The sequence below is a fragment of the Mixophyes fleayi genome, chromosome 6, assembly GCF_038048845.1.
Source record: "Mixophyes fleayi isolate aMixFle1 chromosome 6, aMixFle1.hap1, whole genome shotgun sequence".
In the NCBI taxonomy this organism is placed as follows: domain Eukaryota; kingdom Metazoa; phylum Chordata; class Amphibia; order Anura; family Limnodynastidae; genus Mixophyes; species Mixophyes fleayi.
In genome coordinates, this window is record NC_134407.1 from 118,989,546 (window position 1) to 119,016,186 (window position 26,641).

A 26,641-nucleotide genomic window follows, 5' to 3' on the forward strand; every position below is an offset into this window, starting at 1 on the left:
TAGGAAAGGAAGGTGCAGCTCATATCAACCAATCACATTCTAACTGCCTTTCTCTATTCTGTAGAAAAGGAACATAAACATCTGACTGGTTGCTATCGGCAACACTATATTTCCTACAGTTACTTTTAGAACAATTTTCGTTAATGAAACTATATCATGCTCTGCCTGTACAAAAATCCATATATTTTAAGGGAAATGAGGCTTACTTAGTTAGGCTCTACGCATACAAGCATTATTTCATTTAATCTCTTTTCCATTCACCTGTCAGAACTCAAAGGAAGAGAGGTGGAAGCTCAAATAAAGATCACTAGTCCTTGCAGAGAAATGCTGGTGCTATATGGCTGTATTATCTTGGCAAATATCTGAGTAGCGATGGGGAAAACAGAGTTTCTTCTTTTCTTTTTAGCTTTCCCCCATCCACGCTTCATCATAAACATTTGTATGATGACTGTGCACTGCACATCATCGCTGCATAAAGATCAATGATCTCTATGTATGCTTCTGCCTCTCCAACGAGCAGCTGTCAAAAAAAACTGCAGAGGAGATATGGAATTAAATAATAATTTGCTGCACATACCTTTAATCAAGTGTTACATTTTTATGAAATCCTTTTAGAGACCTAGGGCTTACTTACAGTTGGGCCACATTAACCTATTTTATGCAAGGCATTGCTCAACCAAATATACAAACCAGAAATGTGTGCACATATGTCTGTGGGCCTGATTCATTAAGGAACTTGAGCAAGAAATTTCCTACTAAAGTTTTCTGGACAAAACAATGTTAAAATGAAAGGGGTGAAAATTAGTTTTCTATTCTGCACATAAGTTAAATACTGTCTGTTTTTTCATGCAGCACACAAATATTTGACAGCTTATTTGTACACTGAAATTTAAAGTTTATATTTGTGTGCTGCATGAAAAAACAGACAGTATTTAACTTATGTGCAGAATAGAAAACTCTTTTCACCCCTTTCATTTTAACTTGATTTTTGAGTTTTTCGAAGAACATAATACAGGCATAGCAGTGAATACAGGTTATAAATCAACAAATTGAGTATAATGACCAATCAGCACTGCCAAAGACAAACAATCAAACAAATAAAAGTAAAAATAAGTACACACCTTATATCACAAGACGCTTACAACAAAAACAACTGGAAGGACAGACGGAGTGGAGGACAAGTGGGGGAGGGGGCAAAGACGGGACTGACGACAGTCAGATTACAAGAACCTTTGGTTCTGACCTAAGTGCACAACTCAAAAAACCCTCAACAGGGCTTAAGAATCAGACACTGATCTATATTCCGTAAAATATTCATACCATATGAACCATTTATTCAATGGGGAGGAAACCACTGTAGAATATTTAAAATCTATAGTTTCCATCTCGTAGCTATATTGCGCTTTAGTAATAATTTTAGAAATAACTGGAATTAAAGGGGATTTCTGGCTGATGTTTGTGTGTGCAGACTATTTGACATTCCAATATAAATTTGAAATTGTCAAAAGGTGGGAAAATAGTTCAACTGATCATAGTAAAAACAAAATGTTTTTAATATTTTCCTTTGTTTTCTTAGACTATTGAAAATCAGCTCTGTATTTACAAAATTCATTTCTGAACTGCTGAATAATTGCATCTGTTGTAGCGATTTTTCTGACTGATCAGTCCAATGCTTTGCAAATGCTACATGCAACCTTTTTAGCGCTTCTGGTTTTTTTTTTTTTTTTTTTACATGAGCATTATTAAAGAACAAATTGTAGCCCTTAGAGTTGTTGTTTTTATAATGTTATAATGTTTATTTTTCTTAATGAATGCAAGATAATTGTTTTGTAAATCGTGTTCTCCCCAAAAAATTTAGCCAGCCTGGTGGCATTAAGAAGTAATCTGGTGGGGGCAGCTGTAATACTTTGCAACAATATTGAAAAATGTTAGAGGTTATTGCCCACACCTAACAGGACTGGTGGTCAGTGGTCTAACACACACTGTTGGCTATAAATGGTCAAGTCTTGACCATTTGAGTGCCTCAACCTTTGGACACACTTTTTCTCTCTTTTTTGGAACTAATATAGATTTCTATATAGTGTGTGAGTGCACCCTCCACTAAGTATCACAAGAAAATTATTTCCTTATCAGGAAAATTAAAAGGAGTATTTATGGTCTACTTGGTGGGACGCAATTTGATCACCCAAACACACTGTTGGCTGTAATGCTAACATAGTGCCTGTTCTAATAGAGGAAACAATGGTTTATTCAAGTAATAGTAAAAAACAGCCAGGTGGAGCACCAGGGAAATAGGTGCTGGGGAGAACACTGGTAAAGTTCTAACTATTTAGGATGGGTACACTCTACATGTTTTTCACCTGATTATAGTACCAATCATACGATAAATGACCATTCGGTCTGATATCGAATTTGTGTATACACTCTAACAATCATGTTTTATTGTATCAAAGCACATCTTATCGTTTGATTTTATAAACAAAGTAAAAATTTCTATAAACGATGGAACGATGTCGGGCACATTCTAAAGTGTGTGTGCACTCATGAGTCGCAATCTTTTTAGCAGATGGTTATGACAGATGAAGTGCATATGCTGATTGGGACTTTCAGTCATTGGTAAAAATTGTGATATCACACCGGGAGAAATTTTCTGTAGTGTGAACCCAGCCTTACTTTATATACTGAAAATATTAACTAGATATATATTTATTATTATTATTATTATTATTTTTTTTAAACACTTTTTCTTTTAGGTTAAAATAGCAGAGTTTTCCAGGACACCAGAAGATTTTCTCAAGAAATATGAAGAGTTGAAGTCAAAAAACACACGTAATCTTGATCCACTAGTATACTTGCTCTCCAAGTTCACAGAAGACAAGGAGGTAAGAGAGCACATCTAAAAAATTGATAATACAATAAATAGTGTATGTCGTTATTTGAGTAAAACACAAGAACAGAAGTTCTATTATTAACGGTTGTCCTCCTTAATAAAACTCACCGCTTTTATTTTATTTTTATTTATTTTACAAATTTTAAAAGTGAGCATGTAAAAAGTGTGTTTTATCCCTGTTCTCAGATGATTCTTTAATTCACTCTTTTTTTCTACCCCACATTTACAATTTTCAGAGTAACTTTATGATGTGTGCATCTTACTCCGCAGTCTTCTGGCATTTGTACTTCAGGAGTCTCCCGTTAATACTCAGTGCTATTTGCGAACCCCGCTCCTGCTACTATATAGCTCAGTCTGTGTCTTCCGGCTTATCTCCATCCCCTGCTCACATCATGACAGTACCAGTGACATGTGTAGGCTTGTTCTTGCTAGCACGTAATCAAACACATAATCATCAAGTGGACAGGTGACTGTATCCTACAAGTTCAACCAACTCCTCTCTTGCTACTCTGAACATTCTGATATGATTGACTAATAATCGGGGTACACAGAAAAAACTAAATGTAAATTGAAGACCATAAGTTGGTCTGATCGTAGACACTTTTAAAATGTGTGGTAATCCGTACATACATTTATTTTTCTAAAACATTTTTCTAGTAATTCACTGTTTACTTACTTTTTTCCATTGTATGATGACAATAGTAACATGTCTGCCTCTAGCACAGTACTTAGATTATTCCCTTCATTTTGTAACCATGGAATTTGGGAAAGCAAAGTGATATTTCTAACCCCTTATTTAACAGAGTTGTTCCATCCTTTGTAACCACACTAATATAGGACTTCATTTTTAATAGGATATGTATATATATTCTTATATTTTGGTGAAAATGTACAAAATACCTTTGGTGAGACGAAGGAGCTTATTTTTTCTGCCGTTCGCTTATTTTCTACACTTAATAAAATAAAAAATATACATATATATTCCACTACATTTGTTTTAAAGGTAATAACTTGGATTTTTTTTTTATAGGAAGTGGGGTTTTTACATAACTGGTCTGCTCAAAATTAGAAGAATGGGGCTACAGCAGTCCAGTAACTTATTTTAATGTTTCCTGGTTGATGCTCAGATCAGCAATCCACAAAGATTTCAAAAAGTAGTGATAAAAAAAATCCATCCAATAAAGATGCATGTTGGAGTTTGGATGTTTGTCCCCACTGCGATAGACTTTGAAAATTTAAATTTATTGGTTCCACAAAAACAAATCTCTTCAACCAGCAATTGGATTCAAAGAAACCCTTGTTTTGCAGTTATTAGAGGCTGTCATTCTACTTCACCCTTTCAAGTTTCTCCACTTAGACATGTAAACCTGAATAGTACTAAGCAGGCACCTTTTCCTTTTGTTATAAATTAGTTTGTGTATTTGTTTCCACAGACACTACAGTATTTGCAGCAGAATGCTAAAGACAGAGCTGAACTCACTACTAGTGCAGCTTCTAGCAGCCTTCCTATCCCTCCTAGCACGTCCAAGATCTCTATCCAGGAGCTGGAGGAGCTACGCAGGCAACTGGGAAGTGTAACTGCTTCAACAGCCAGTGGGCCACAGGTAATGTATAACTATGTGATCTTCCTACATCCTTACATTCTCTGGCATACAATTAGCAGTGCAGTTTTCTGGGGAAGGGAGGGGGAGTTGTTTGTTTTCTAAAAGTGTATTTACCATTTTGTTTTCTTTTGTTTTTTATTTTTTCACTACACTTTTAACAGCCAGTAGCAGTTCTACGGAAACATCTCAGGGATAAACTGAACAAGAAGAATGGTGGACAGCCCATCCCTGTGTTCCCACCATGGGTGTATGAGCGTACAGCACTGATAGGGGACTTCTCTTCTCTCTGCAACATAAGCACAGATGTAACAGTGCCAATAGGTGTGTGTTAATGATATAGAACCTGTGTTTAAAATATTTTAATAGAAGCTTTTTGCACTCTTCCAAAACTACATATTTTTCTTTCATGCCATTGGGGGACACTGCGAAAGATTGGGGAATAGTAGATACACTAGGAGTATGGCACTTGAAAATTAAACTCTTTGAACATACACTCCTCCCCTACTATGCCCCTCACATCTGGGATTGAACTCTGTCTTAATTAAAGTGTTCAGATGTTCTTTTTTTGGGAGGCTTGGGGGTCTCCTGCCCATTTTGTTTTATTTTTATCCTTTTCAATTTTAACCTCTCCTTCTTTTTTTGTTTCTTTTTATTTTAAACTGTATCGCAGGGGCCCATTTTGTGCCCCAGGAGTGAATAGCCTAGGAGCTGCCATCACTCTGGGTCCCTGCAGGGAGTGAACAGCTTCTGGGCTTCCCTCACCCCTGATGCTGCAGTAGCCGTAAGGGATTAGCTGTGTGTTTTCACATGCGCTCTATGAGAGTGAAGCTGTAAGACACTCATGTCAGTCTCATGACTTGCCGTCATCCACATAGCAATGAGTAGTGCCCTCACAGCGGGGGATCTCTATGCAAGGGAAAGACTGCACAAAATAACTCCCCAATGTAGTAAACATCACCAGCAGTCAGGAGAAAAAGGGGGGAGAGCACCGGAGGTGGGTGCCACAGGATACAAATGTAAGTAGCCTATTATATGATGCAGCAAGCGACTGGGTCACCAATTTTATAGAACGGAGATATCTCCCTCATGGAGGCAGCAATTACTGAGCGGGTATAGCTCAGGGGAGGGACTCACTCCTCTGCTGTGTGTGCTGGCGGGCTCTCCCTCACAGAAGCAGACATTTTTCTCAGTGTAGAAATACTGCTGACTACTGTGTTCTCCCTATTTATCTTGTCTGGTAAAAGAATCAAAAATACTGTAGCGCTCATTTTCTGATGCCTTTAGCGCCTGTTACTACAGTGCTGTAGGCATTGATTCTCACTTGGATGGCTATATCATTACGGATTTTCAGTATAGTGGGCCTCAGAGTGTGACATACAAGTGTAAAAACAATTATCTGTTTAAATTCTGCTCCTCTAGATATTAAAAACAAAAGGGAGGATTTTAGGCATTTTCTTGTACAACATAAATATATCTGAGAAAGGGACTTCCAAGACCAAGGTGTCCGCTGGAATGTCTTTGCAACATTATACTTGTGCAGAATGTAATGTAAAATTATCTTGTGGATGGACTGACCCAGAAGCCCCTTGTGTGCAGCATGTGATGCAGAGTTCCGTGATTTAATGTGCGTCTGTGGTGGCATCTGTGGTACCAGAGGAGCTTGAGCTAGATCACCGACAACTTCCATAACCGCTCTCGCTTGGGTGATGTCCGAGTCAAAAGAGGTAGGTGACTCTTTTACTTCTTTACAACATTCATTCCACCTTCACACCACACCTGTTAGTAGAGCTGACTGGGCTGAAACAGGTTTGGCGGTATCTCTTGCTGAGTCCGCTGTGCTATGAACAAAACCGTTGTTTGTGCTGAAGGTGGTCTCCCGGTTTAATCTAAATGTCTTGCGTCCAGGTCTTCTGGTGATGTCTCTTTTGAATGTAGTTAGTGCCGTTCGTTGCTATGTGGACCGGACATTCTCTGTTCACAAGACCGCTGAACTTTTCATCCTGTATGATGCTCACAAACAGGGTTGACCTGCCTCTAAGCAATCAATTGCCCTCTGGCTTATGTCAACTATTTGCTTGGCCTATGTCCAGACGGCTAAGCCTATGCCAGTTGGATTAAAAGATTATTCCACCAGGGCTGTTGGTGCCTCATGGAGCTTCTGCTGAGCAATTGTGCTGGGCTGCAACGTTTGCAAGGCTTTACATATCTGGATGCTAGTTTGGGGCGCAACTGTTCCAGAGCAATCCCTCCTTTAGGGTCCGCTCTGGTATGTCCTCAATGTCTCTCTTTCATCCAGTCTGGGGGACACTGCTTACCATGGGTTGTGGAGGGGAGCTTGGGGAGTTGGCACCTAACTAGTTAACTTTAGTACTGCCGACAGACCCCTCCCCTCTACAATCCCCCTGCCCCCTCTTGTTCAGTTTTTTTTTTTAGGTGCCCGTGAGTTGGGCTGTGTTTTTTATTGTACTGTCAGTAATTTTCTTTTATTTCATTTATTTTATTTTCAAAAACCTTTTTATTTTTTTAGGTGGCAGCGCTGGTGTGTGTTCTGCTATAGAGAACACACATAGCAGAACAGCGGCAGGCACTCCCCTGATCAGATGAGAGCCAGCGGCTCTCACTGACAGGGATAGAAAGAAAGGGTGCCTGAATTTGGAGTGATAAGCGGTCTCACCGGACCGCTGTCACTCCTGGAGCCTCCCCGATAACCGGCGCTGCCACTGCAGGCATAGAGCGCCGGTTATCGGATATCTATTATAGCGGCGGCCATCTTGGATCCGGATCAAGAAGGGGAAACAGCGCTATTAAGGAGAGGAGAAAGGGGGCTATACCAGGATCCCCCCTCATGCATAGGAGGGGGCATCAGGTATCTTCCGCTGCGGAGACCTCCCCTGGAGGTCTCCATTACTCTGCCACATTAACCCCGTTTTTTGTTTTTTTTTCCGGATTTGGAGCTGCAGGAACAGCATTACTGTAAAGGGGGGGAGCTAAGACATAGAGCTCTCCTTCCAGAGAGAGATGGTCTGTCCCAGTCTTCTGGCGCCAAGGAGAAGCCCGGGAAGAGAGAGATCAGAGCTGTGGGAGCAGACACCAGGATACTGCTGCTAGACTTCTCCCCTGTTTGGCCTATGGGCTAAGTATTGATTTATTTAAACACATATTCTGTACTGCTGTGTACAAGTGGGCTAGTAGGGGTTATTTTATAGTTCTCCTACTTGCTTATGTATTTTAGTGTGTTTAAAAATTTTACAAGTACAACTTTTATATCTAGATTAGTTGATTACTTGTAGTTACTTCTCTCTCTCTCTCCACTCATTATATGTCTCTCTCTCTCCCTCTCTCTCTACTCGGCTAAATTTTACAATTTTAGTCTGTGTGTTTGGTGTGCCTTCCTTTATTAAGAAATGCCAGATAAGGGAAAGGGCCCTATTGCTAAATATTTTACATGTTCTAAATGTCATGTTAAATTACCTAATGGCCAGAAGGACCCGTTGGCGCTATGCTCTGCCTGCGAAGCAGAGGTCCCATCTGCGCAAACCCAGCAAACGTCAGCCCCACGACTGAGGAACCAGCCTGGGTGGCCTCCCTATCGCAGTCGGTTTCCTCTTTAGCTCAGATGGTTTGCCAATGCAATCAGTTGTGGTCTAGTGTTGTAACCTCGGTGGCTAATAATCCTAGTACACAGCTGGGCCTCCCTACTGCCACAGGTTCTATTGGAACTTCTATGCCAGGGCCTTCCTCCTTACAGACGGACCAGGCCTCTGTTTCCACAGAACCGCCATGGTCCACAGCATTTAAAAGGGGTTTGGATAAGCTGAACCAGTTACTTGAATCCCCTAACATCCCGCCTTCTAAAAGAAAGCGTCCTAGGTCTGATAATCCCATTATGGTCCTTTCAGACTCTGAGGAGGTTTCAGAGGAAGAAGGGGAAATTAATTCTGATCCTGACCAGGTTCAACCTTTGAGTCAGGAAGAAAGTTCTAAAAGCCAATTTATTAATGATTTGGTTTTAGCAGTTAGACAAGCTTTGGACCTCCCAGAACCGGAGGATCCTATTCCTAGAGACAGAAGTCTCTTTAAGAAGGCCAAAAGAAAGGCTAGCCGTTTTCCACCTTCTGTAGAGCTTAAGGATATTGCTGAAGGAGCCTGGAAACAGCCTGATAAAAGGTTCTCTGTACCTAATAAGATTCTCCTCCCTGTATCCGTCACAGGAGGAAGATGTGGCCCCCTGGGAGACTATTCCAAAGGTTGATATCCCTATTGCCCGATTGGCCAAACACACCTTGCTCCCAACCCCGGGTTCAGCATCTCTGCAGGATGTCAATGATCGTAGGGTAGAGTCTCAGCTGAAATCTATATTTGCAGCTGCGGGTTCTTCCTGTAGACCCACCTTTGCTTCTGCTTGGGTGGCTAGAGCCATGGAAACATGGGCAGACCAGTTAGCAGAGGCCTTACAGGACTCTGACTTACTTCCCCTGGCTTTGCATTTAAAGGAGGCATCGGGGTACCTTTATGAGGCGGCCCAGAACACTGCAGCTGTTTCATCTTCTATTCAGGCTGCATCTATTTCTGCAAGAAGGACGTTCTGTCTGAAATCCTGGGAAGGAGATGCGGAATCAAAAAAGTCTGTGGAAACCATTCCTTTTTCTGCAGCAGGTTTGTTCGGCCCGGAATTGGATACCCTGATCTCTCAAGCAACGGGGGGCAAAAGCACTTCCTTGCCGGTATTCCATAGTAGGAGCCGTAACCCTTGGGTCAGCTCCTTTCGCCAGCCCTTTCGGGTAACTTCCTTACCTCGGGGTCAGTCCTTTCGAGGCAGGCATCCCAATTCTCGAAGCTCCTCTTCCAGGGGGAGATCCTCGTTTGCAGGTAGGCGTCATACCTCCAAGACCCAGGAGAAGCCTGAATCCTGACGACCACCCTGTTCCTTTAAAGGGGGCACCAGTGGGGGGACGTCTGTCTTTGTTTCAGGAACAATGGACAGCGTCCTCTCAAGATCCTTGGATTCGGGGCATTATATCAGAGGGGTACAGGATAGACCTTCTGGGCACGGCTCCACATTGTTTCTTCTTAACTCCGTTACCCTGAGATCCATCAAGACGCCAGGCAATACAGGATTGTGTCGCCTCTCTTCTTTCTCAAAAAGTTATCAGCAGGGTCCCAAACTACCAGAAAGGACAGGGCTTCTATTCAAACCTGTTTCTGGTCAAGAAGCTGGACGGCTCCTTTCGGCCCATCTTAAACTTAAAGGGCCTCAATGTGCACTTAAGGGTGGACAAGTTTCGGATGGAATCCCTAAAGGTCAGTGATAAACGGCCTAGAAAAGAATCAGTTTTTGGCGTCCATAGATATAAAGGACGCTTACCTCCATGTTCCCATTTGGATCCACCACCAATCTCTCCTGAGATTCACAGTGGGATCCTCCCCCTATCAGTTCCGGGCCCTCCCATTCGGCCTCTCCACAGCGCCGAGGGTTTTTACGAAGATCGTGTCAGTTATGGCAGCATGTCTTCACCTACAGGGAGTTCAGGTAGTTCCTTATTTGGACGACCTGCTCATCAAATCTTCCTCGGAGATTGGCTTAAGGCATCACTTATCCCTCTCCTTGGCAGTTCTCGAGGGCCATGGATGGCTAATAAACCTAAGGAAATCTCAGATGATCCCGTGTCAACGTATGGTTTTCCTAGGGCTCATTATGGACACCAGTCAGCAAAAGGTATTCCTGCCCGTCGAGAAGATCAGTTCTATTCAGAGTGTAGCAACTCAGGTCTTGTACTCTCCCAGCCCCTCAATGCACTTGTGCATGCGGCTGCTGGGAAAGATGGTGGCCTCCTTCGAGACCCTTCCATTCGGTCGAGCTCATTCCCGATGTTTTCAGTGGGATCTACTAAAAAAATGGTCGAGATCCCACCTACGCTTGGATCTCCAGAAAATATCTCTATCCCCAAGGACGATAGAATCACTCCAGTGGTAGCTAGTCCTGGATCACTTGAGGGTAGGCAGGTCGTTCGCTCCATGCTCATGGATCATAGCCACGACGGACGCCAGCCTAAAAGGTTGGGGGGCGGTAATCCTGCACCTCCGACTCCAGGGACTTTGGTCGGTTCAGGAAGCAGCCCTATCTATTAATGTGCTGGAATTGAAGGCTATTCTTTTGGCCCTCCGGGGGGCCCAGCCCCTCCTCCAGAACCAACCGGTCAGAGTCCAGTCCGACAATGCTACAGCCGTGGCATATATCAACAGACAGGGAGGAACCAAGAGTGTAGCTGCAATGAAGATTGCCGCTCAAATTTTGGTTTGGGCAGAACAATATGTCCCTACAATCTCCGCAGTTTTCATTCCAGGAATAAGAAATTGGGAGGCCGACTACTTAAGTCGAAACCAGATGATGCTGGGGGAGTGGTCACTCCATCCGGAAGTTTTCCAGTCTCTGGTTCAGAGGTGGGGTCTTCCGGACATAGATCTCATGGCCTCCAGACACAACAGAAAGGTTCACAGGTTCTGCGCAAGGGCAAGAGACCCCTTAGCTGTGGCAGTGGACGTCATGACGATGTCATGGGAATTCAGGTTGGGATACCTATTTCCTCCGATTCCCATGCTTCCTCGCGTGCTCAGACGAGTAAGACAGGGGGGTCTGGCAGTAATTCTGATAGCTCCCTCATGGCCGCGCCGAGTCTGGTACGCGGAAATAATCTCTATGGCGGAAGGACAGGGAATTCCTCTTCCATCTCGAGACGACCTGCTCCTGCAGGGTCCCTTCCGTCACCAGAATTTACCTCAGCTCACTTTAACGGCATGGCTGTTGAAGCCAGCCTCTGGAGGGCTAGAGGTTTTTCTCCCAGAGTAGTAGACACTTTAATGCGAGCCAGAAAGCCAGTTTCAGCTCGCATATATCATCGGATTTGGAGAGCTTGCATCCGATGGTGCGAAAACAGGACATGTCCCTCGTCTTCCTTTCCTCTCCCTCGCTTGTTGGCTTTCCTTCAGAATGGCCTGGAGGCAGGGCTTCGATTAGGTTCCCTTAAAATTCAGGTATCGGCTCTTTTAGTGTTTTTTCATCTGAAACTAGCGGATTTACCAGATATCAGGACCTTCCTCCAGGGAGTCCTGCATATTCAACCTCCTTATGTTCCGCCTACAGCACCATGGGATCTTAACCTGGTGCTGGATATGCTTAAAGGTTGAAGTGGTTGACCTGGAAGGTCCTCTTTCTTTTGGCTATTGCATCTGCGCGTAGGGTATCTGAATTAGGAGCACTGTCTTGCCGGGAACCATATTTGGTTTTCCACAACGACAGAGCGGTATTGAGAACCCTTCCTTGCTTCGTTCCTAAGGTAGTTTCGGCCTTTCACCTGAACCAGGAAATTGTAGTTCCGGTCTTTTCATCTACTTCCCATTCGGATCAGCAATCTATGGAAAAGTTAGATGTGGTTAGGGCTCTACGCATTTATGTCAAAAGAACTTCTCGGATTAGACGTACCGATTCTCTTTTTGTTCTTTATGATGCCAATAAGAGAGGCTGGCTGCCTCTAAACAGTCCATTGCAAGATGGATTACGGCAACCATTAAACAGGCTTACATAAGGGCTAACCGTCCTGTGCCGGAGAGACTAACCGCCCATTCCACCAGATCGGTAGGGGCGTCGTGGGCAGCAAGAAATCGGGCTTCTGCAGACCAGCTTTGCAGGGCAGCCACCTGGTCTTCTGTCCATACATTTACAAAATTTTACCAGTTTAATGTATTTGCATCCACTGATGCAAATTTCGCTCGTAGTGCTTTACGAGCGGGTTCTTCAGAGTAGTCCCACCCTTGGGGGGCGCTTTAGAACGTCCCCATGGTAAGCAGTGTCCCCCAGACTGGATGAAAGAGAAAAGGGGATTTATGTACTCACGTTAAATCCGTTTCTCTGATTCCGTCTGGGGGACACTGCGATCCCTCCCTTCTGCTTTTCTTCTGTGTGCTCTTGTTTGACTGGCCTTTACTCCTTGGGCTTTTTAATTAACTGAACAAGAGGGGGCAGGGGGATTGTAGAGGGGAGGGGTCTGTCGGCAGTACTAAAGTTAACTAGTTAGGTGCCAACTCCCCAAGCTCCCCTCCACAACCCATGGTAAGCAGTGTCCCCCAGACGGAATCAGAGAAACGGATTTAACGTGAGTACATAAATCTTCTTTTTGCACTGTCCCCCAATGGCCGGAAAGAAAAGAAAGGCTTTTACTCACCGTAAAATCCATTTCTCTGAGTCCATTGGGGGACACTGTGCACTCTCCCCTTCCTCTGATTTGTTGATGTTGAGGTTTCTTATTACGCCAGGGTGGCACTCTGTTCTGAACTTGGGTCTGCAAAAACTGAGTTCGATCCCGGATGGGTGGAACCTAATAGTTGGAGAGTGTATGTTCAAAGAGGTTAATTTTAAAGTGACATACTCCTAAATAACCATGGTAAGATGTGGAGTACTTCCCATGATATAAAACACAGTGCACTATGATGTATTATGTGTGTAAATAAAGAAGATGATAATGACAGTGCTCTTGAGTTAATTGATCAAAACAGCGCTACTAATTACATAGATCTAACAGCTGTTCAAATGTAGCCAATGCTGCGATGGTCAAAAATGTGTGTGTGTGTGTGTGTGTATATATATATATATATATATATATATATATATATATATATATATATATATATATATATATATATATATATATATATATATATATATATTGAGCTTATAGAGTATTTCCACAAAAAAAAATGCTATTGGTTGCCTTGATGATCCATATAAAAATGGTAATCAATCAAATCTAGACTAATATTGGTGTTTCGGTATCCGTGTAAGGCTCCATGTGAGTCTAGTTCGAGCACAGATGGTATAGAACTAACGCTCAAGTGTCTCAATGAACATAAGTCTTAGAAAATACTACCATAGTTCCAGTCCATACCCCATAGTATTAGACAGATCAAGAGTGCGCAATCGATAGTATATAGGCTCACTTTCTCTAGCCGTACGGAATGATAAGATGTCACATACCGCTCCACATACCGGCATCAGGTGAAACTCCGATGGAAATCCGCTCCTATCTTACACTGGCTGTCCCACAGTGTAAGTGGAAATCCTATGAATCACAAGCGCACCACACTTGTAGATGGTATCTGTAGTACCTCGGGCTTGCCGAAGTAATGTCTTGACTGTGTGCGAGCAATGAACTAAATCAATGGACCACGCGTGATCCGCGGTCCACAGCTGTGTGTGGAACCAACCCGACACCCGGCTGGATGATCGTGGCAACCAATAGCATTTTTTTCTTGTGGAAATACTCTATAAGCTCTATATATATTTTATACATTTTTGACCATCGCAGCATTGGCTACATTGGTACAGCTGTTAGATCTATGTAATTAGTAGCGCTGTTTTGATCAATTAACTCATGAGCAACGTCATTATCATCTTCTTTATATACACACATAATATATCATAGTGCACTGTGTTTTATGTCATGGGGAGTATTCCACATCTTACCATGGTAATTTAGCATTATTATGTATATTTTTTAAAAAAAAATAATTATATATTGTTTTTATTATTGTATTCTAATAAATATGTACATTTGATGATCTGTGACCCAGTTTTATTTGTACAACAGTTTTTGAGACAGCTGGGTTTTTAGCGCTGCATCCTTGTGTGTGTTAACGGTTTGTTTTCAGGTGGGTGCAGCCACCTTGTTTTTGCAGCAGCTTTGACCCCTGTCATACATCATATTTACAGTTGCTATCTTTTATTAGTATAGCATTACAACATATTGGTTATTGTACTATTTCTAGTTAACATATTGGCGCCATATTGGGGGTTGTTTTGTTTTTTAGTTGTGACATACTCCTAGTCCACCTACTATATTCCAATGTTTGCAGTGTCCACCAATGTAGTCAGAAAAAAACGATTTTACTGTGAGTAAAAAAAAAAAAAAAATCCTCCTTTTTATAAAAAAAAACAAAAACTTTTTCCCCCTTAAATTTGTACTTGCTTGTAAAGGAATGTGTTGATTACCTGTGTGTTTTAACATGTAGCGGCTTTTCATAGATCCCTTTTTCCCCTCTCACACAGGGACACTTCCCCTTCCTTCTCAGGAGGCAGCAATAGTTGAGGACTTACTTTACATTTTGATTGGCGTTGATGGTCGATATATTACTGCCCAGTCCCTGGTGGGACATCAGACTCGCTCCTTTTCAGTAGACCCAAACCTGGATATGTCTATAAGGGAGCTGGTGAACAGAATCTTGCCTGCGGCTGCCAGCTACTCCATTGTATCGAGGTAATGAAACTACATATGATTAATGCACTGTTATTATACAATCTTTCTTTGCAACAATGACTTTGCTTTAGTCAACAGGTCTACCAAAATAACTTAAACATTAGAAAAAGATATTGCAATTTCAAACATTGCAAGTATAAAATATATTTTTCCTTGAATAGCACCATTGCTAAATTGTCTAGCTGAAATGCCTAAATGATTAAATATTTCCTTATTTCTATATTTTCTGTCTGTCTCACAATCCACATATTGGGCATTTGGCTATACAGTTTGACAACTAAATGAGATCAAAAAAGAAAGTAAATTTAAAAAGAAAGTAAAGCCACTATTTCATACTAATATCTGTCAAAGACTGTGTATTAATGATCTGGATAATATATATGCAGTAAATCCAGTGTTTATACCAAATGCAATATGCACACATTCTTTCTTTTAGACTTTGCATCCTTTGTTGTGGCTTTAGCAGGTAAAAATGCAAGTGAAAATACATGTGAAACACAAGCATGTTCTACTTGCATTTTATTACTACAGTTTTTACTAGCATTTGGAGCGCCATGTTAAAGACTCTTAATTACTGCCAGTGTGTGTGAGGCCTTACTCCACTGAATCATGGTGCTATTTTTGGTGGCAGGTGTTTCTTTAAACAAGTAGTGACAGACAACTAGGTAGAATTGCTTTACAGTGTGGATTGGTTTATTCATACCCAAACGCAGGACCAGTGAGGTAAGAGCAACTCAGTCTCAGACTTTTAACCTGTATCAGTGGTCATGACAACGCTGTTTTAAGGATGTACCAATAGAGTAGAAAGAAAAAGGATGTATATTGGGGCACTCCAATGAGGGGATGTTTATAAAATATAACTTTTAATGATGTACATTAAAAATGGGGGTAGAGAAGAGAGCGAAATATTTAAAATAACATATAACAAACAGTGATACATACACTTTAAAAATGCAAACTAAGTTGTAAGAGCTCCTACTGTCACGTAAAACAACAGTTGTATGTGCACAGACTTCAATAAGTCATAGGGCAGAAATGGTCAAAATAAACCTAGATGAAAAGCTGTTGTTAGAACTGCCTATTGATATTCCATATATATGTGCGCCAGACCTCAAAAAGTGTCATCTGTATTAAATGCAAAAAATGAGCATTTACCAAAGTGTCTCCATTGTAATAGTAAGAGACTATCTTATGGTATAAAAAAGAAAAACACCACAAGTGAGGTAAGGTCAGCAGTAATTCCCCCCTGATCGCGGGATTTTGTGATAAGTTCCCTGCCTATAATAACTGGGGAGCGATCAGGAAGATAACAGGTCCAAATTGACACAAGGCAGAAAAAGAAAGTAGGAGCCCTGAAACGCCAACGCGCGTTTCGCTCGGCTGCTTTTTCAAGGCTGGGTACGGGAGGCAAATGACAGCTCTTATATACTGCTGGTTTGTAAGCGTGTTCGATCACATGATGATCTGCACCAATCCAACACTTATATTCATGAATGCATCACATGTCACGTTGAAAGCCAATTAGCGTATTTCTAGAGCATTGATTGACATAGGTGTTAGCGAGTAGAATGAATGAGATCTCGCAATTCACTTGTGTTAGAGAGTTACAATTTTTAATAATCCCTGATGTGTAAAAAAGAGTCATACAGAGATTTCTGAAATACGAAATGCACTAATCCCATTAAGCGCTGCAGTTGCAAGAGACAAGTGTACTGGTCTCAGCGGCTCCTAGTCATAGGGATAATAAATCGTCATCTATAATGTAATGTTCATAATTATCTTTTAAAATTTATTAATATTTAACTTCTATAGAGAAAAAGATTTCAATTATTTAAATACAAATCTGGTATTCAGAGTAGGTACAACAGTATTCACTGTCATATCCTCACAGTTGCCATGATTTAAGGCAGTACATGATAAAGTACTTATCAGTACAGTCAATCAGCAGGTCCCATATATAGTATCGATTAGTCAGGTGGATTTATAAATAAAATCACCAATCAATTTCCAAATAAGTAACATTCAATTTTATTTTATTTCTATTGGAAATTTCTATATAAAATTATTTGTAATTTATTATAATACTTATTTGTGTAATTTTTTTGTGGCTGTTCCATAAGTAGCAACCACAAAATAAAGTTTACACATGAGAGATCTTACATTGTTTTACATTTATCATAAGATATACTCGATGTTTGGAGGACCATATTGGTATAGAATTTTGATATCTCCAAATCAGAAAAGGAGTGGGAATGTTTTATAGGAGTAGATGGTATTGTACAGGACCTTGGTACTAGAATTAGATATGTTTTTAGAGAAAAGAGGTAAAGCTATTATAGTCATTGAGACCATTGGGAATCATGGTCCCCATGAGAAAAAATTTTCTCGTCTCTCTTTTATAAAGTTCTTTTTGAATATCACCACCTCGAATCCCAAGTTGGACACTTTCCATCGCGAAGGCTTTTAGAAATTTTGGATTACTCGCATGGTGAGTCAAAAAATGTTTTGCCACTGTGGTAATAGGTTTAAAAATTTTTTGGTCTCTAAGGCCATTTTTAATATTGCAGATATGCTCTGATAATCTTTTTTTGAAAGGTCGAGTTGTCATTCCAATGTACAGTTTGGAACATGGACAAGAAAGGCAATAAATAATGCCCATAGACTTACAATTAAGAAAATCATCTATATGCCACACTTTTCCAAATTTATCTGTGTAATACTTAGTCTGTATCATATATTGGCAATAATTGCAAGTGCCACATTTAAAAAATCCTTTCGGTTTCTTGTTTGTTATTTGATTTTTTTGCAAATGACTATGGACTAGTTTATCTTTCAAACTACTAGTTCTTCTCCAACTAAAGGAGATATGTTTGTCTAATTCTGTTCCCAGATCTTTATCAGAAAGCAAGATATGCCAATGTTTTTGGAAAATAGTCTGCAAATGTCGCCATTCTGCGCAAAATGTACCAACCATACGAATCTTTGAGGTTTCTTTCTCTTTTTTCAAATTATTTTTAGGATAGATAAGTGATTCTCTATCTCTTTGAGAAACAATTTTTGTGGCTTTTTTGAGGCTCTTGTTACTATACCCCCTATTTTTAAGCCTTGTTGTAAGTTCATTTGCTCTTTTTTCAAAAGTAGAATTATCCGAACAGTTTCTTTTAATTCTCAGGAGTTCCCCCTTAGGGATACCCCGGATAACCGGTGGAAAGTGAGCACTGGTATGATGTAGGATAGTATTAGTGGCAGTCTCCTTTCTATAAATATCACTCCTAAGTAATCCCTCATCCGTCTTATAAATTGTTAGATCTAGAAAGTTGATCTTATCTGTGTTAATTTCTGATGTTAGTTTTAAATTAAGATCGTTATTGTTGAGGATGGTTGTAAAGATATCAAAGTGATCAGTATCCCCATCCCATAGGATGAGGACATCGTCAATATATCTCAGCCACATGATTATATGATTGGTGAATTCTTCGTTTTTTTCCGTAAAAACGTATTCTTGCTCCCACCAGCCTAGGAACAGGTTTGCATACGATGGTGCACAAACTGTCCCCATCGCCGTCCCTCTGATCTGTAAGTAAAAGCCTTCATTGTACACAAAGTAATTTTTGTTTAGAATAAATTGGAGGAGTGTCATTACAAAATCATTTTTGTCATGATTGAGATCCATATTTAGGAAATAGCGGACAGCCTTAAGGCCTTGTTCATGCCCAATATTGGTATAAAGCGACTCTACGTCATATGATGCTAATTTAACATTGGGACCCACTACTATGTCCTGTATTTTAGTAAGGACATCCAGGGTATCCCTGATGTATGACGGTAGACCCACTACATAAGGCCGCATGTAGAAATCTACAAATTTGCTGGCATTTTCCGATAAACTTCCAATTCCGGAGATGATGGGCCTCCCCGGAGGATTTGTTTCATTTTTATGTACTTTAGGTAAAATGTAAATCGTTGGTATCTTAGGATTTTTGATTTCCAAAAAATCAAATTCCGATTGTGTAATTGTACCATTTTGTAGTGCAGATTTGATAATGCCAAGATATGTACCTAAAAAATTAGAGGTGGGATTGAAAATTAGCCGCTGATAGCACTGTTTGTTATTGAGTTGACGCTCAATCTCACTCATATATTTATCTCTGGGCCATAGAACGATATTGCCACCCTTATCCGATGGTTTGATGATAATATCCTGCCAACTATCTATTTCCTTTAGTGCTTCGATCTCACAGGGGCTTAAGTTCTTTTTATAGCCCTGTTTATGATTTTTTCGAAAAAAGAGATCAAGATCTCTAGAGACTAAATCAGAATAAACTTTTATTTGGGGGCATATCGTGATGTCTGGAAAAAACGACGATTTCTTTTTAAATGTTGGTTTCATAATTTTATTGAGTTCCATATTGGAAGGACCTATTTGTAAGGTATTATCTTGGAGATCCTCCAAAATTGTAAGAGCCTGCTGATCTTCAGCAGTATTAATGTCAATGCCAACTAGAGGCAAATTTATGCTGTCATTTGTCAATGATGTAGATTGTTGAGAACCCGTACATACAATGTTAATGTCCACTTTTTCTTGTTTTTTAGATTTATAAAATTTCTTGAGGAGTAACTTTCTAACAAATAGGTTCAGATCTTTCTCCCATTCAAAGGGATCCATGTTTTTAGTAGGTGAAAAAGATAGACCTTTGCTCAAAAGGTTTATGTGTTTTGGTTGAAGTATCCTATCCGATAGATTAATAATTCGAAAATTGGCATCTAGGTCTTGTGTTTCCTCTGACTGCGGCGATACACCACGTTTTCCTGCATATTTGTTCTGTTTCGCCAATTTTTTGCTCCCCCTCCGTATTTTCTTGTATTTATAATTCCTTTGCCCATAGGCATAGCCTCTTTCCCTAAAAAATCTTGGTAAGAGGAGTCTCTACTGGATATTGAATTTGAAGAATTATCAACCTCTATGGAATCTGATTCACTGGCCGAGATGGATGTGTTAGATCTCCGTGTTTTCGATCCACCCTTTTTGAAGACTTGTTTAGAGGCATAGTCTTTTTGATCACGAATAAATTTATTTTTCTTTTTAAAGATAATTTGTTTTTCCAGATTGTCAAGATCACATTTCATTTTTTCATAGGCTTTTTGAAAATTATCAAGGTCATCAAATTCTTTTAATTTTTCACCCAAAGAAGAGATCTCATTATTATAGCGTTCTAACATGATGGTATCGTGTCTAACTAAGATGTTTATTAATTTCTCTGCACAATTAGTTAAAGCTGATTCCCATTCTTTAGTAAGATCATCAGTAGCAAGGTCAAAAGCAGGATGTATTTTTGGTCTCAGACCTCGTGGTATCATGCATTGACGAGTATAATTTTCAAACATTGTTTTATTCCAGTGTGTTTAAATCTGTTTTGACATTGCTTGTTTGAGATCATTAAGATATTCTGACCAGTTTTTTGACTCTATATCTGGTTCCACTATATCAGTTAGGAAATTAAAATCCTCGTTATTTAACATTTTTTGTCGTCTGATATCTAAATCATTACAAATACTAAAAGTGGACATGTTGTGTAATCTACCCCTAGGAAAAGAGAGAGTATAGGAGATTATATTCAAGTTACTGGGTATAATACCCTATAGTTAATTATATCTGTGCTGGTGATAATGAAAAGGATGAAGATAATTACATCCTAGAGCAAATTGAAAGCAAAAGAGGTATACCACCGCACCAGATAGTATGTAATATAAATTGGTCTCCTTCAAAAATATATAAATGTTGTGTAACAAACCTGGGGTACATATAGCGATATACCAACCAGGGGGTGCACCCTACATGATATAAATTGTACCAATAGAGTAGAAAGAAAAAGGATGTATATTGGGGCACTCCAATGAGGGGATGTTTATAAAATATAACTTTTAATGATGTACATTAAAAATGGGGGTAGAGAAGAGAGCGAAATATTTAAAATAACATATAACAAACAGTGATACATACACTTTAAAAATGCAAACTAAGTTGCAAGAGCTCCTACTGTCACGTAAAACAACAGTTGTATGTGCACAGACTTCAATAAGTCATAGGGCAGAAATGGTCAAAATAAACCTAGATGAAAAGCTGTTTTAAGGATGTGAGAAGAGCTTCATCTGTCTGTAATTGAGTATGAAGATGATGCTTTTATTTTTTAACAGTTGCAGTCCATGGTTGAAGTGGGAATTTAGAAGTGCTAGTATGGAGATTTGAATAGAAAGACTTGCGGTCTGGGGGGATTTTCATAGTGTAAAAATAATTTTAGATGCTTTTTACACTATATAGTATAGTTTAAGACATTAAATGATGCAAGGCTATTTACCCTGTCTTTCTTTCCTTTCTTGTGTCCGGGTACCCCTCCCTTGTCACATTTCATTAATTTCTTCCATTTTCCTAAATCTCTTTAATATTTCCCTGTGTTTGTCCACCTCTTCCTTATGTCTTCCATGTGACCCTTCTCCTTTCCTTTATGAGTTTCCTTTCTCTTTCCACACCCTGTATATTCATACCAGGTAATCCCATCTCTCCCTGCCAATAAGCTCTTTTTGTGCCCCATTCCCCTGCTTTGTCCTCTCACTCTATCCTACCACTACCCCCTGCTCCTGAATATCTATGACTCCTATGATTGTACCAGCGAGTCACATTCTGCACTACAACATTCAACATAGAAAACCAAGACAGTGCTCTCCGCACTAATTCATTACTTGTATGTTTGAATCTGCTTAACACAGTAAAACACAGATTTTACATGAAGTCTTCATTAGTAGGTGCAGTGTGACATTTGTTAGGTGTTGTAACACTATAATTACACTAAAATACCTATTAATGAAAACCTTGGAGCACTAAAACACATACTGATATAAAAAATAGATGCGATCACATAACTGGAACTAAACAGAAAATTATATTTTAACCATATCTGGGAACGCTCAGTTTTTTTTTTAAGATACGTCTCTGGTCTAATGAAAAAAAATCCCAGGGTCATTCAGGACTATTTCTCCCTACAATATTTATCACTGATTCCAGCATCATTATCACTTATTCTATTATTTACGTCCGACTGTACACTTAGAATGTCCATGATTGGTGATTTTCGTACTAATAAACCAAACTGATATAATTAAAGGGGTTTGACACGTCTTTGACTTAACAGTTTGTACAAGAATAATTTTATTCAAATTTTCCAAGCACAATTAAACACAAGAATAATTGTAATTACTTTGGAAGAAGTTACACAACTTGTGCGATATACCACATGCAGTACTGCATTATTTCTGCAAACACATATTTAAAAAAGTCACAGATGATTCATGTACAGATCACACAACAGGACCTGAGGGCAACACGTGTGCTTGCAAAAAAGTCATATTACTGTACTTTAACTGTTCCTTCATAGTGCAATTAAAGAACCCTGAAATATAGAGGGGAAATAGCAGTGTCATTCATGTGTCAGGTCAGTCACATTTAGGCTTTCAATTACACTGATGTGCCATGTGCATATCAATTTCGCTTCCACAGGAAAAAAAAAAAGGTAATTTGATTTCCACTGAGAAGAAGCATTGTACACATCTACCTGGTAACACCTTTAGCCTCCTGCGATCCTTCACTGACCTTTAGGTATTTGGGCCACCTCAATTGTAATCCGAGTTTAAACGTGTATATTCTACACTGGAAGAAGCTGTAAATGAGGATATTGGAGAGTCGCAAGCGCGCACTTAGTGGGAATACTTGGCATGCAGTTAGGTCCCAGTGGCAGTTCATAGAGGAGGGTCCTGCCACCAAAGAGACAGGCAGTAGTGAGGTCCTCACAGTTAGGATTAATTGATTATAACAGAGAGATTCAGGTATGGAGCTAGTGTATCACAAATTGCCGCAAACCCCCCCCCCCCCCCCCCTCCCAAGCACTGCACCGTTTTGCAGATGACGTGTGAAGCATCAAAGACAGTGAGGAGAAGTGCCAGTATCTCCTACCAGCACATACCGCCCCACTTCGACCACTAGCTGCAATGGAATGTCAGGTTAACACTGAACAATGTATTTTCTACCTGAAGGTTCATATGTGAAAATTCGATGGTGGGAAATCAAATTGTTCAATTTTCATTTATATGTAGCTTCAGATAAGCATTTTAAATTTGTGCATGGTACATCCCGTCTAATGCAGCACACCTCTTATGCCGTCCACAGATTTATTGAGGAAAAATCTTCTTTTGAGTATGGGCAAGTGAACCATGCCTTAAGTGCTGCTATGAGGATGCTGGTGAAGGAGTATATGATCCTTATTACCCAGCTGGAGCACCTGCAGCGCCAGGGTCTGCTTTCCTTGCAAAAACTGTGGTTCTACATCCAACCCACACTCCGAACAATGGAAGTATTGGCATCGCTTGGTAAGTGGACATGATCCTAATATTCATTCATCCATATATACAGACAGATTTCTTTCCTCAGTACTGTACATGGGTGTATGATGTGCACTAAGTGGTGACTAGCATCATCTGTGAAGTTGGAGAATAATGGGACTTTAAAGTCTGGTCTATGATGCGATGATTGTGGAGAGATTAGTTTGGATACATATATTGTGTAGTGGTTGCGTAGTTGTAATTATAAAAACTAGATATAATGTGACATGGTATTCCATCTGTCTCTGGACCAGATGGAATACCATCTAGTCCAGAGACTGTTTTGATATAAGCTATGTTTTGTTTATTGATGTTATTGGACATATATGTTTACTTAGTTCTTCTCTTAGCTATAGGTACAGATACAGTGTCTTCTATGTCCTATATGTAACCTATATGATGAAGCTGAAGCATCAATATCTAATAGTTATTTAATTGTACAAAGTGTTAACAGACTTCACCCACACTGAAAATTTAGTTTTGGATTGAGTTAAGTTGAGTCCAGTTAAAAAGCGAAGTCGTGCTTACCTTGGATGCACGGTTTACTGGATTCATGAATGCTCTAATGGTCCCACCAAGCTCTGTTCACTGTTCTTACCTGTCTGTGCCCCACTCCCATCAAGTTCCATTCCCAGGGAAGGGGCATTGACAACTGCTCAACCTGATTCAAGAGGACAGAACAGAGTGGTGTCTGACCTGTGAGTGCACACATGGTGGTTATGATCTTTTCTTTTTGTTTGTTGTAATTTTTTAACTCCTTCCAAAAAATGTTTTGCCCTTAATTAGGCTGTGAAGATGGCAATAATCAATTCAGCCTGTAGAGAGAATGCCATTAAATTGCTCTCTAGTATTTCAACTTACCAACTTGTCCAAAAAATGCTTATTGCACAACCACAGACATTTACCGGAATTTAGCACTTAATTAATATATGCAGTTTATACTATAATACCAAGCAAAGTTTGCACCCACATCCAATTAGATTTTATTTTTTTAGTGGAACATGGATGATATCTACTTTCTGTGGTTTATTGCAAATTTTGCACCTAAATGCAATGGTGATAAATGAGTTTTTCTATTTTACTATACAAATGTGTACTGATTAATGGTTTATCAAACTTTATTTTATTGTTTTGTCAGCCAGTTCATTGGATAAAGGTGAGTGTCTAGGTGGAGCCACACTCAGTCTACTGCATGACAGAACATTTGGTTACACAGGAGATACTCAGGCCCAGGAGCTATGTCTTTATTTGACAAAGGCAGCCAGTGCCCCATACTTTGAGATCCTGGAGAGGTGGATTTATAGGGGAATCGTCAACGATCCTTACAGGTAAAAAAAATAAAAAAATCTTTCTTGGCAGGGCTGGTAATGTAGGTTGTCAGCCAATTTGGTTGTTTTCAACTAAATTTGCCTGCCGATGTTGCATATTTGACCTCTTTGGCCTGTGTGTGCAGTCATAGGTGGATAGGAATGTTCAGATCACCATATAAAACTTTGATCCTTTCACAAATATATGTAAGTTTCTCCTGTAATAACAGGACAAAGTACAAGTAAATCCACATTGAGCATTAAAATATATTAAATCTGTATATTATACAGCTAAATAATATAATATTGTAGATTTGTAAGGCGCCATAGTGCTACGCATCGCCATACAGTAGGGAATTCAAGGACATACCTAAAACAAGGACATACATGTCAGACGAAATAAATGCAGGCATGAAAACAAAGGCTATGGAGGACCCTGCTCATTAGAGAGCTTACATTCTAAGTGGAAGAGTGCACAGCTGAAACAAGAGGAGCAAGTGTTGCTTAGAGTGGAGATTGGCACAGCTGTGAGGGTGCATTAGTGTGAGTAGTCTCATGGATAAGGTAAGCGTGGCTTGACCGGGCATGGAGTAAGTCGCATGGCGCTTGCTTTCCGTCTAAAATCCTGATTGTTATCCTGCTCCACGCACTAAATCTGCTGAATTTCAGGTGAAAGTGGATTCATACCTGTCCCTGCACACATTGAATTTACCTTCGTTGGAACCCTGCCTGTGTGAAGTCTGCCGGTTGCTGTGGAGCTTAGTTGGTGGTAAGCACCGCCACCTGATATCCCGAAGGTCTCTGACTCTGAGCTGCCTCCCTTGCTGCTGCCCGCTTTGTGAATTGTGCGAGAGCTGGCCGCCGGCAATCCATTCCTGTGTCAAAAGAAGTTTGTTTGCCCCCTCCTGCACTCCCGATGACTGGCGGGAAGCAGCCATCTTTATCTGCGGCCAGAGTGGGGAACGTTCCCCTGCAGTGGTGACCCGTCGCTCGTAGCATAAAGGCACCCAAGACTTGCTATAACTAGCTCTACTGGTGCTACCAGAAATCTGTGATCGCTTGGGGCCCCCCCTTCTCCTCCCCACGAAGCTGGGGTGTAGGGGATGACTCCCCCTCCCTTCCATTCAGTGCCTGATACATTGGGTTTGCAGCTTGAGACACTGTATGTGCAGTTCTCTCTAACTGGAAAAACTGACATCTCCACAGCAGCACCCAAAAAACAAATACAGCACGGCTGGCCACCTAAAACTGCAGCTGGAGACTCCTGCTGAATATCTGTAAGCTCCCCAAGGACGTGGACAAGGAGCTGAGTCTCTGTGTGTGGGTCCGCCAGCTCAGATAGACCTGAACTAATGAACATTCATTATCCTACCTTTTATGTGAGCTCCCCTCGGATGTGGGTGTGGAGCTGTGCTGCCGTCTGCTGGTCTTGTGCATCACTATAGTATTCTTCACAGAGCTCATCTTATTCTATTAATTCAGGGAGAGAAGCTGTGCTGCCATTTGGTGGTGTTCCTGTTGCAACTGAAGTGCCTATATATCTGCTGTGCTGATACTGTGTGCAAATGCTGATGGACATAAGCGCTGTTACACTCTAGAAATATACTGGAAGAACAATCTGACCTTCTTTTCTCTAGTTATTTGTAAGCTCCTCTGAGTTCGGGGTAAGGAGCTGTGCCACCAACAAATGGTGCTGTGGCTGCATTGATATCTCTGATCCATCCCCTCCTTTTCGGGGCTTGTTGACTCCTGCTATGTATCTAGGTGGTCCTCGCACCCCTCCCTTCATATTTCCCAACACAGGGAAGCCCAATGCGGCTGCTGCCACTTTGAGGTAGAAGAATATGCCCGTGGCTCTTCTGTAGTCGGTGCTACGGATTCTGCTGGTACCAGGAAATTGTTCACTCACCCCCCCCAGCCGCCGCATCCTGCAGAGGACTCTTCCTCCGTCTAACAAGTTCTTGTGGCTATTAGCTCATCAGAGAAGAAGCTTGCTGACTGTATTGGTGAGGTGCAGGTGGACCTGTCTCTTATCCGGCAAGATATGCAAACGATGCGGGAGCGGATTGGGGAGGCATAGCAATGTATATCGGTGTTGGCGGG

The 26,641-nt window shown here is 40.6% G+C and overlaps 1 protein-coding gene across 1 annotated transcript in view; it reads left to right on the top strand.

Annotated features, from left to right (window-relative positions):
* The window catches only part of TUBGCP2 (tubulin gamma complex component 2), an 89,458-nt gene that overhangs the window by 14,931 nt on the left and 47,886 nt on the right, over window positions 1-26,641 (top strand). Inside the window, exons 3-8 of the mRNA XM_075217186.1 lie at window positions 2,754-2,882; window positions 4,324-4,494; window positions 4,656-4,815; window positions 14,594-14,801; window positions 23,020-23,219; window positions 24,370-24,559. Coding sequence (XP_075073287.1) covers window positions 2,754-2,882; window positions 4,324-4,494; window positions 4,656-4,815; window positions 14,594-14,801; window positions 23,020-23,219; window positions 24,370-24,559 — 1,058 coding nt within the window. The remainder of the gene's footprint in view (window positions 1-2,753; window positions 2,883-4,323; window positions 4,495-4,655; window positions 4,816-14,593; window positions 14,802-23,019; window positions 23,220-24,369; window positions 24,560-26,641) is intronic.